This window comes from Colias philodice, chromosome 7 (assembly GCF_061535455.1).
Source record: "Colias philodice isolate Cphi_HAF_F1 chromosome 7, ilColPhil1 Martin Lab GWU primary, whole genome shotgun sequence".
NCBI classification, from domain to species: Eukaryota; Metazoa; Arthropoda; class Insecta; order Lepidoptera; family Pieridae; genus Colias; species Colias philodice.
The window spans coordinates 7,543,176-7,555,333 of record NC_143092.1 but is presented as its reverse complement, the minus strand read 5'-3'; the positions used below and the strand labels follow the sequence as shown (position 1 = coordinate 7,555,333).

Below are 12,158 nucleotides of genomic sequence, written 5' to 3'. Positions count from 1 at the left end.
GGCCCTGTGGCGCAATGGATAACGCGTCTGACTACGGATCAGAAGATTCCAGGTTCGAATCCTGGCAGGGTCGACAGAAGTATTTTTTTTAACTTCTTTACAAATGTAATTTAATTCCTTTTTGATATTTATTTATTGAAAAAATCACACAATAAATGTTTTGTATTTCCCTTTCAAAAACTGATTCTAAATAAGGCATTAGCAAAAAAATAAAATATATATCATTCTTGATTCTACGAAAAAAGATTACTTACAATATTATTTGAACGACTTTTGTAAATAATAATTTCATGGTTACGAATATTTTTAATTAGGTAAGCCACCTCGTTTTGTTCTAGAATGTCAATTATAGAGCTTTAATTAACTTATTAGTTGTGTAGAAATCCAAAATATAATTGTTATTCTTAGGTAGGTACTTCTATATAAAGTATGTCTCAATTTGCTCTACTTTTTTGAGAATTCACACAACTGGCCCTGTGGCGCAATGGATAACGCGTCTGACTACGGATCAGAAGATTCCAGGTTCGAATCCTGGCAGGGTCGACGATTATTTTATGTTTTTAAGAATAATGTATTGTTTTTAAACATTCTTTATAAGTTGCAAAAAAACTTTGTTGTTTTTATATAAACTTAATTCAATAAATACAGCGTCAAAGAGTGCATCTCAAATCGTGAATAATTTTAATTTAATTTTTCTTTCAATAAAATTGATAATGTGACATGTAACTTAAATTCTAGTTTGTATATTTAATTACCTACTTATTGTGAGAAGCTATAAATGATTTATTTAATTTTTTTGAAGATCGATTGATTTTATCAAGAACTTTCATGTGCTTTTAAGAGCTTTTTTTAAATAGAAATAAAATAGCTTTAATGTTATAATTTCTATATTTATTGTGTATCAAGTGAACTCTAATCTCTATTCGATGCCTATCATTGAAGATTCGATAGGTTACTTTCTTACACGACCAAATTTTTTACTACATTTTTTTACTTTTCCTGCCTTAATCCATATAAGATAAATCATACCTCTATTGTCACTATAAGTAAGCTATCTCATGGTTTCCAACATAAAAGGTAGTAAGTACTACTGAACCAATTTTCATGAAATTTGGTATGGAGATATTTTGATACCCGAGAAAGGACATAGGCTACTTTTTATCCCGGGAAAATGACGCAATCCCGGAAATCCCACGAGAACGAGAACATGCGGGTTTTTCTTTGACTGCGCGGGCGAAGCCGCGGGCGGAAACCTAGTACTGATATAAATTTTATAATAAGATGACGACTTACTCAAAAGTTCAAAACCGTGCTTTATTTTTGGACAAGAGTTATTATTATTATTTTTTTGATAGGACGTTTAAAAACTAAACTCTCTAAAAATAACTTAATAAAAATTTACTGACACTCAATATCAGAACATTTGCGTTTGCAACTCGATACATCTAATGATATTCATAAACTATTAAAGGGTTGATCATATCATTAAAATGTTTGTTCAAAGAGCTCTTATCATTACATCAGCACTGCTCTACAGTATACTACAGTGTATATTTGAATAACCACAAGAATTTTTGTTGAGATAAAAAAATTTATTTATATTTAGCACCTATTGGCTACTGCATTTTAAAAAATAGTAGCTAACTACCAATTCATTGTAAAATTGATTAATTATTTAAAAAAATTATGTGGGTAATTATTTTTATCTCATATATTTTAAATTTTTAATAAGGTGACCTTATAAACACCGATTAAAGTGAACTAATCGATACGGACTTGAAACATAATATGTCAATCGGACTTGAAACATAATGGTTAGGGAGCCAGGTGCAAATTTGGTTAACTATTTCCTCTCAAGAGATAATTCGTCAGACGCATGAGAGTATAGTATTATAAAGCCTCGTGAACGTCAGCTGGCGCTCGGTTGGGGGGGTGAGCGGTTGTAGCCTCCCACGCACATAGGAAAAAAAATACATTCATTCATTCATTTCCTCTCAGCTAAAAATTTGTCAAATTGTAGCTAACCCAATATCTCAACGAAAAAAAATAGTCAGCTGGTTACAACATGGTGTATTATACGTCAGCTGGTGTCTCGAACATGAAAGTTAAATTTAAAGAAAAATTTATTTTCCGTTATTTCCTCTCAAACAAAAATTTACCTGATGATAGCTTATATGTAAATGTGGATAAATATATATGTCAGCTGGCTGTATCTTGGTGGAAAAACCGTCAGCTGATACGGGAGGCTACAACCGCTCTTCCCCCCAACCGAGCTCCAGCTGACGTTCACGAGGCTTCATAATACTATACTTTGATGCATTTTACTAATTACCGCTTGAGAGGAACTTGGTCATAAAATCTGCTGCTGGCTCCCGGACCATAAGTCAATTTTAAAATTCATTAGGCAAATCTCTGTCCAAGTAATATGTTTTCAAGGAGCAAAATAGAACAAGTTTCTACATAGGTAATTAAAAAAATGCGTTTATTCTGGTGTAGGTACTTTATAGATAATTAATCAAAAGAACAATAAATAAAATTTATTATGATAGGTATTTATTCATACTTATTAGTTTATTACCCGTGACCCTCACCTTATCATTGCATTCTATTCTAGATATCAGATTTCGATTTTTAGAGTAACATCTCTAGTATTTAAAAAGAAAAAAGGTTAACTGACAAAACATTGTAGCGACGTCAGGTCTTTAAATCAATCCATCCATATTGTTTTGAATTCAATGACGGTAGTTTAAAATTAGAATGTAGAGTATCAAACGTCCGTCAACCTCATTCTTCAATGTTCATTTGTCAGCGTCGTTCAGCACACTGCAGTTCGATATTCCAATCCCTTTAAATTATTCATTTTATCAACGTCTACCAGCCAGGGAAGACCTGACTCACGTAAACAGATACCTTGTATAAACGAGGTTATAGGTTATAGACTTCGTAATATGCAATAGTTTATACAAAGTCTATTAATAACCTAACTATTAATAATTTATGGAATTGAAAAAATAGATAGTAGAGATAATTAATAAAAATTTCAGTCATTATTTTCTCCTTATTTTCTAATTGATAAATAAAACTGAAATAAAAATACATATATAGGTAATAGGTATATAATAAACAAATTGAATATTTATGAATTTAAGTAGGTACCTGTAGCTAGAGTCTAAACAATAAACATAGCTAGCACTATTATATTACACCGCGATTGTATAACAAAATCATTTTTAATTATTTGGACAACGTTATCAAAATATTTTTAAATATTTAATGTACAATTTTAAATTTTAAATATTCAAAGAAAAATTTAGATACCGTCACACTTTTCTTTCAACAGATTTACCTCAAGAAGTTCATACGTGGTTTAGTGTTTTGTAGAACAAAACATGGTACAATGCATAAACTTTAAACGCTAGAACGACGAGAAACCATGGGGACAATAAAACAAAGAGAAGCGCTCCTAGCCTGAAGCGGTGTGACGCACCCCTAGCCGAGCCGGCAGTGGCCAATCGGCAGCCAGCCCGGAGCGCCCGGGCCCGCCCACCGCCGCCCCCGTCGCTCCACTGCGACTCAGCGCCGGGGATGAATGAGACGCAGCATCCCTATAAAGATTTTACATCGATTACGGGGATACCGAAGTGAGCCGTTTCGCTCTCGCTCGAGGGCGGCGACGTGATATCATCTCGCGCAGTCGCGAACAATTAGTGCGCGGGGCGGCGTGTCGGCCGTGTACCACGTCACTATAATGTGGTTAGTCAGTGAACGTCGGGGCCGAGCCGACGGCGACGGCACGGAGCACGACGCCAGGAACGCGGGCGAGCCGCGCTACACGATCAGCCAGCGCACCGGCCCCAGCACGGTGGAGTTCAAGAGTGCGGCGTGCGCGGGGGCCGGCGAGCCGCCCGCGCCGCCCTTGACCGCGCTCCCGGACCCGCAGCAGTTCAACATCTTCCCGGCCTTCTTCAGCCGCCAGCTCAACTTCAGCGGCAGCGGCGGCGGCGGCCAGGGCGCCAAGATCATGGAGGAGCTGCGGCCGAACCTGGTCGGCGGGTTGCTCGGCGTGCCGGGCCTTCTAGACGAGCACCAACATGATGCCAAGTTCCTACCCTCAGGAGGGGAGAGTAAATACACGCCCGACAAGGGCAGAAAATGCAGCAATGCGTCAAGTTCCTCAGCTGAAGAGTTCGGTGGTCTATATGGCGGCGAACACGCAGCTACGCCTCCAGCGCCTCCTATTAGCCGGTCGTTACAGGACCACACAGGTACTTGTGCTTACTATTATCAATATTAGTCTTTTAACGTAATCAGGTGTTCTTATGGGTATCTTATTCATATACGAGTACTCAAACTTCATAAATACCTACTCAGATCTATGAATTTTGAAACAAAATGCACCTAATTTACATCGAATTTAATACAATGTAAACAGGCTTAGAGCATAATAATGTAGTCGGTTCCAAAGAATAAATGTTTACCGAATGCTTATCTTTCAGCAACTAGATAAATAGCTTAGCTATAATATAAATTACTAGCTTTCCGCCCGTAGCCCCTAAGAAACTACCCAATTTTGATCATATAATTTCTACCAATTCTAACTATATCAAATAATTTGTGCTTTTAAGTTTCAACATTAATAAATAATAATTTATAAAAAATATATTTATTTTTAATGATCTAAGATTTTTAAGACTAATCAACGGCGCCTCATATATTGTGATAATAAAAAGCTCTTCAATTTACACACTATGCTCCTGGTTTCAGTCTCTGAAAATTGCACGTCGGCTCTCTCAACTTTTTGCATTACCAACACGCTCTAACATAGTTTTCTTCATTAAGTAATTTATACTCTTTATTTTTCTACGAGCTTTTATTGATATAACGTTGGCATACCTCTATCTCTCTATTAGTTTCAATTGTTTTTTTCTCAAATTAAGCTATTGAACTTTAAAATCTCTCTTGGACATCTGAGGAAAAAGATAGTACGTACCTATATAGCTTGAGCTAATCCAGACTTCGTCTATTTTTAGCCGACTTCAAAAAAAGGAGGAGGTTATCAATTCGGCCGGTATATTTTTAGCCGAATTCAAAAAAAGGAGGCACCGACATCAAACCTATTTAGTAAATAGCACAACTAAATTGTATTATTAATAATATCAAATATTTTTTATCTTTTACTTTTCCGTTTTGAAGTCGTTTTTTTAACGTAGTTATTTTTATTTAAACTTAACTTTCACAATAACAAATTAGATTTCAAAATAAATAAAAGGTGTCGCTTTGACTATGTATGGTAGGTAATATCATTGTTAGAATCTATTGAGCAGATTGAACATCTATGATATTTAGACAGGTTTAATCACAGACAATATAATACTAGGTTAAATATTACATGAGCAGATATAGATATAATATAGAGTATAACCTAGCTTCGCTCGTGGTACATTAACATATATAGCCTACTAGCTTTCCACCCGCGGCATTGCCCGCGCAGACAAAGAAAAACCCGCATAGTTCCCGTTCCCGTGGGATTTCCGGAATAAAACCTATCCTATGTCCCGGGGTAAAAAGTAGCCTATGTCCTTTCTCGGGTATGAAAATATCTCTATACCAAATTTCATGCAAATTGGTTCAGTAGTTAAGACGTGATTGAGTAACAGACAGACAGACAGAGTTACTTTCGCATTTATAATATTAGTATGGATAATAATGACAACTTTCTACATGTTCTTTTCATGAATTTAAATCACATACCTATAGCTTCTACATATCAGTGTTTTAAAAATTCTACTACTGTTTCAATTTTTCAACGCAATACACACCTAATTTACAAACAAATAATAATCTTCTCATAATTTATTTTCATCATATCAGTTTATCTTTTTTTAAAGTATTTTTTTCTAATACTGCTGTAATTAATATTAATAGTTTAAAAAAAACTGTAGGTATATAAACATTATCAGTATTCTATTAGATAACTAGCGGTCCGCCCCGGCTTCGCCCGTGGTACATATTTACGTTTCCTCTACATAAGAACCATCCTCGTACTTCAAGGAATATAATAAGAAAAGAATTAACGAAATCGGTTCAGCCGTTCTCAAGTTATGCGCTTACCAACACATTTTGGGATTCATTTTTATATTATAAGATATTATTATAGATATAATTGAACCGAGCCGACTCACTGAAAGATTTTTTTTTAATTTTCCACAATTTAGAATCTTTTAAATCACCAATATTATAAAAATATTTACATGTGTGAAATGCATATGTATCATTTTTATAATAGACCGTCAACTGTACAATCGTAAAGAAGGACTTTAGCACCTTTATGTGTTTTATTAAATTACTAGCGGTCCGCCCCGGCTTTGCCCGTGGTACATATGAAAAATAGATGTTGGCCGATTCTCAGACTTACCCGATATGCACAGAAAATTTCATGAGAATCGGTCCACCCGTTTCGGAGGAGTATGCAGACTAACATTGTGACACGAGAATTTTATATATAAGATAAGATTACTTTAACATTTCTTTGACATTCGTTACACAATCTTTTTTTTTGTTCAATTCATAAGATCTAATTCAAATATTCAGTATAGTTGAATTCGGTAAAAAATCTGATAAAGGTAAATAAAAAACATGTCTGTTGTCATTAGGCATCGACATAATTTTATAACAATACCCTCAAGCGAAGAGTGCACCTGTACCTACTACATATTATCATTAACCACATCTCAGCTTTCCATCAGCCGAGATTATGGTCAAGCGCTTCCCTATCTACAATCAAAAAATAATCTTTAGGTCAAAGTCAACCTTATGTAGGTACCATTATTTTACCACTTTCATTATTCTAGCCTATGGTAAAATTAATTATTAAATAATTCGAGCGTAAGATCTTTAAAAAATATACAAATAGTAACAAAAAGCTCTTTCAAAAAGCCTCTTCCTTCCTTCTATTTTTATTTGAGTTCATCAAAAATACGTAAAAATGATCACGAGACTAGATTATTTTTATTCACATGAATTTAATTAATTTGTTTACATTTTGCTAGTCTGATATTTAAAAATAAATTTTAAACTAATTCAATACTTACCTATTGAGTGATAATATTTAGTTGTAAAACAGTAATAATGTAAAAAAGCAGATTCTCAATGCATTTAAATATTCGTTACGTTCAAACTAGTCAAGAGTAGACATTAATTATATTATTCATACCGACGATATAAAAAACAGGCTGCTCACTAGGTAGACTTTTTTCTGTAAATCTTCCAAAAAATTTATGAAAATTAGCGGTTCTTGATTTCTTCAGTTATCAAAAATGTTTATCAATGTTCTAATTAGCATTTTTTTATTAGAGATGTTGATAATTAAACTTAACAAATAAAATATACAATAGCATTATGCCACAAATTTTGTTCTGATATAACAAGGCCCTGTGGCGCAATGGATAACGCGTCTGACTACGGATCAGAAGATTCCAGGTTCGAATCCTGGCAGGGTCGAGGTTTCTTTTTTGTATTAGTGAAATAATATTTTTTAATCTGGATGTATTTTATTATCTTTTAATTTGCAAGGGCATAATTTATTCAAGTAGGTATGTCATATTATATGAAAATCTATGATCTATATTATCTGTCTTAATTAGCAGTCATCTATTATCTACTTTTAAACGACCAATTCTTATATTATAGGTAATCTGAATCTCGGAAAGGGCTCTAACTAATTTCATGAAATTATGTATGTGTCGCCATATCGTAGATTTGCTCATTTCATGAAATGGCTAACATAGTTTGATCAGATCGTTAAATAAAATGTTTCACGATTCGGTTATCCACATTTGGCCAGATCGTATAAAATATAGAGAGTCCATAAAATATTAAAAAAAATTGGTTGTCTATAAAGTCGGTTTACTGACGATAGTTGAACGTGACAACGTCTTAAGGCCGATTGTGCTTCTTTGTCGCTCGTTCCGCGCTCTCGCTTGCACTTCAAGCCTTACATGGAACGCCTCAGAGCGAGGTAACGCCGCATGTTTTTTCGAGCGTGCAGCCGGCTCAATCGAATTATAAGACGTTGTCACGTCAAATATTCAGAATATTTTAAGAACTTGTTTATGGAGCCGAGAGAGCAAACCGAGCGTGCCGCGGCAGCGGCTGGTGAGTGCCAGAAGCGAATCGATTTTTTAAAAAGAAACAATTATTATAATAATTATATAGTAGTATATATAAATATAGTTATAGGATTTTAGACGCATTTTTTCTTCAATATAAGATATCCGCAGTTTCCATAGCAGGTACTCGAACCTCTTCGTCGTAAATTCTTTGCTATGACTTTCTTCATATTGTAATTAAACTAATTATAAAGTTTGCAAATAATTAAATTTTCGCCAGCGTCCGCCATCTTATCACATAAACACAATACCTGCAGCGCCTCCATCTTAATGTAACTATTTTACGATATGATCAAATACTTTGATCATTTCATGATAAAACCGCGCGATTAGTTGGCGATATCGAGAAACGATTTCTTATCATTGATCTGCTCAAACCACATCATGATGTGGCCACGATGTGGCTTGACATTCAACCATTTCATGAAATGCGACCATTTCGTGAAATGATCAATCATTTCATGAAATGAGCAAATCTACGATATGGCCACGACATATACATTGGTTTAGGAGTCAATAAATCAATGTAACTAAGACAAATAATTCGTGAATTTCAAAAAATCATCGAACATCCAGGAAAGAACCTACTCTTAATGTTTTTTAAATCAATAATGTGTGTCTGTGAGGAAAAATACAATACAAATAACAATTTTGAAAAATAAAAAATACATGTAGGGTAACGGCACCAGTGGTCAGCCAGGCACCAGTGATCAGCCTATTGCGTTGTTTATTGGCCATAAATATCGCTGTAATCAAAATAACCAAATCACGCGCACCTTAATAGAAGCTCTGTTTCGTTATTGGTTCATGCATCACGCGATAGGAGCAACAGGGGGTCAGGGGAGAGAAGTAAACACGTTCGTACAGGTGCTGTCCGCCGACAAGAGCAGAAGTGTCATGTCTGCAATATTTTTTGTTTCATGTGGTGCTCTTTTAAAAGGTGAGAAATAACATATTTTAGTATGAAATGTGATTGTGTTTTATAGATAATAACTTTATAGATTACTTAGAGCATTTAATTTTGTGAAATTTGATAAAAAATATTGTTTATTTACTTAAAAATTTGAGGGGCTGACCATAGGATACTGATTTTTTATGAAGAATCCAATGGACAGCCCCTGGGGCTGATTACTGGGATTATTCCTAATTGTTAGAAAACCCAGTGGTCAGCCGCATTTCAAAATATTTTTTTCAAGCGGCTGACCACTGGGTCTCAATCTGTGGTCTCAATGATCCAGTATTCAGCCACGATGTTATTGAAATAATATTTGAAGTATAAATTCGAATGTTTGTGTTTAAATCTATAAGTAATACTTCATGTTAGTTAAGTTTTACCTGAAATAATTGTATTATGTGTATTCATATCCAAAAGTTATTATTGTTCCCTTTTTTTCTAGCTAAAAATGCCGCCAAGACAACAGTATCCTCCAGAGAAATCCTCCGAAAGAGATCCTCCTGTGGTTGATTATAATTATATATATTGTGGATTATAGATACATCATATTATAAACTAATATCGCTGATTTCTTTAAAAAGAATTATTGCTGTTTTTATGATAAATAATAAGAAGTACCTAGAAAATAAGAAGACACAAAGAGATTGTAATAGTATGTTTAAAATAATATTTGTATTATGTGCGATATACATTTTTTTTGTGCTAAGTGAATCGTTGCTATAAAAATGTGATTAATATAGTTGATTTTGATATGACATTGTTTATTTTGATCTCATAATTAGTTATACTTACTAAAGGCTGAACACTGGGTTCAACAAGGCTGTTTATTGGTTTTTAGAGGCTGTTCACTGGGACACTGGGCCATTTATTGTTTAAAATTAATTATATATTTTACTAAGAGAATTATTGTTTTTGATAAACGCTGATTCGAAACTACAATAAACAATAAATCCATACATGTTGTACGTGTTTTTATTCGACGATTGTTGTAGAAATGGCAATTGTCAAAACTTCAAAAAGCTGTTATGAGGCTGACCACTGGTGCCGTTACCCTATATATACGTAAACTCTGAAATTTATATAATACCTGATTACCTACGTTATTATCAACGTTTTCATTTCAATGTTTAGGTTATCATTGAAAATAATGTACTACATGACACTCACTCTATATTTTAAAGTCTCATTTTTTAAAAAACACATGTTTAGAAATGAGTCAAAAAAACTGCTTTTAATGATAAATATTTTTGTTTATTCTTATCTTATTTCAATAACAACAATTTTTAGCTTACCTATAGATAGATACACTAATTTAGATCAGAATTTTAATTCTTTAATCACATTACCTATATGCATTTTTTATTATTTCTTTGATACGTTCTCGTTCTACGAATCTTTGATATATTTTTAAAATATAATAAACATTTCATGCATGCAATATCGCCAAGTTTGATATAAAAGCGAAAACATTTCTCGAACTCGAAATAAACGCAAATAATAATTAGTATCCTTTTAATTTACTAAATGACCGAATTTAATTTTTGGAATTATAAAGCTTAATTTAACGCAAACGCTAATAGAGCATAATTATTAAACATGAATTTATTGAAATGATATATTGATAAATGTATTTTCAATTTTTTGATTCCTAATAACATTTTTATACGTATATAACTACTAAGTATATAACTTATTTTATTTTTAAAACTATCGACCGCACAAAAAATTACGACATAATTTAAAGGGAAAGAAAATGCCTAGAAATAACGGTAATGTTATTTGTGCAGGTTTCAGACTTGTGAACAAAAATCTAAAATAATAATCCTTCGAATATTTTTTGTATATAGATTGCTTGGTCTACATTTAAATAAATGACACACGTATTGACTCTATAAAATATCTACACATTTCACTATTGTGACTCTTTCTCACACATCTTCTTCTTATATATAAAAATGAATCGCAAAATGTGTTGGTAAGCGCATAACTCGAGAACGGCTGAACCGATTTCGATAATTCTTTTTTTATTATATTCCTTGAAGTACGAGGATGGTTCTTATGAAGAGAAAACGTAAATATGTACCACGGGCGAAGCCAGGGCGGACCGCTAGTCTTATATATAAAAATGAATCGCAAAATGTGTTGGTAAGCGCATAACTCGAGAACGGCTGAACCGATTTCGATAATTCTTTTTTTATTATATTCCTTGAAATACGAGAATGGTTCTTATGTAGAGAAAACGTAAATATGTACCACGGGCGAAGCCGGGGCGGACCGCTAGTTTTACATAAAATTTTTAAAATGAGAGTCACATTATTTTTTAATGTCACATAGCTACCTACCAACTTCATTTTTTTATCCAGTCAACCCGGTCGAAGCCGTATAAAATAATATAGTTGTTCACATGCTAATTTATTTTTAAATTCAATAAAGAATAGGTAATTCTTAATGAAAGCTCTCTTAAGGTAGGTACGATTTAAAACATATTTATTGTCTAACAAAGATCCAGAATTATTATAGACAATGCACATTGATTTCCAACATAATGAGAAATACAATTCACAACACACATGTATATAAATTAAAACGACCTTTGTTGAAATATACAATTAGAACTCCTCATTTAGCCTTCACCCAATTTAAAACTAATCACAGTACCAAATAGGACATCGCAACTAATAATTTCGGACACGTATCTATCCAGAATATGTACGTATTACAATTCCAATTAGAGTAATATTGCAAACAATCGGCCCGGGGCTGACGTCATGAATACGAAATGTCGCTAACGACCGCCCCCGGCCGTGCGAAGCCTGAATTTTCAAGCAGAGCTGTGTGGAATATATTTCAGTGTGCGTTCTGCGTAATATGCGTGGTTATGTGCAACGAATTGTTCTGGAATCACGTTCGGTTTGGACTTAGGTAGAGGTTAGGCCGAATAGGATGTAACAATTATGAAAAGCGCATTCAACAAAAACCATCACATAGTTATAGAACATATCAACGTTGTAATACACTGTTTTAGATCAATGTTA

At 33.6% G+C, this 12,158-nt stretch overlaps 1 protein-coding gene and 3 non-coding genes across 4 annotated transcripts in view; all 4 read left to right on the top strand.

The window, feature by feature from the left end:
- On the top strand, positions 1 to 73 carry TRNAR-ACG (transfer RNA arginine (anticodon ACG)). Its single transcript has one exon. It is a non-coding gene; the product is annotated as a tRNA-Arg (tRNA).
- Positions 74 to 470: 397 nt separating this feature from the next.
- Positions 471 to 543, top strand: TRNAR-ACG (transfer RNA arginine (anticodon ACG)). The gene has a single exon. It is a non-coding gene; the product is annotated as a tRNA-Arg (tRNA).
- A 3,205-nt stretch (positions 544 to 3,748) lies between these two features.
- LOC149487190 (homeobox protein unc-42) overlaps positions 3,749 to 12,158 on the top strand; it is a 33,555-nt gene continuing 25,145 nt past the window's right edge. The window contains exon 1 of the mRNA XM_089697487.1: positions 3,749 to 4,265. Coding sequence (XP_089553613.1) covers positions 3,749 to 4,265 — 517 coding nt within the window. The remainder of the gene's footprint in view (positions 4,266 to 12,158) is intronic.
- Positions 7,428 to 7,500, top strand: TRNAR-ACG (transfer RNA arginine (anticodon ACG)). The gene has a single exon. It is a non-coding gene; the product is annotated as a tRNA-Arg (tRNA).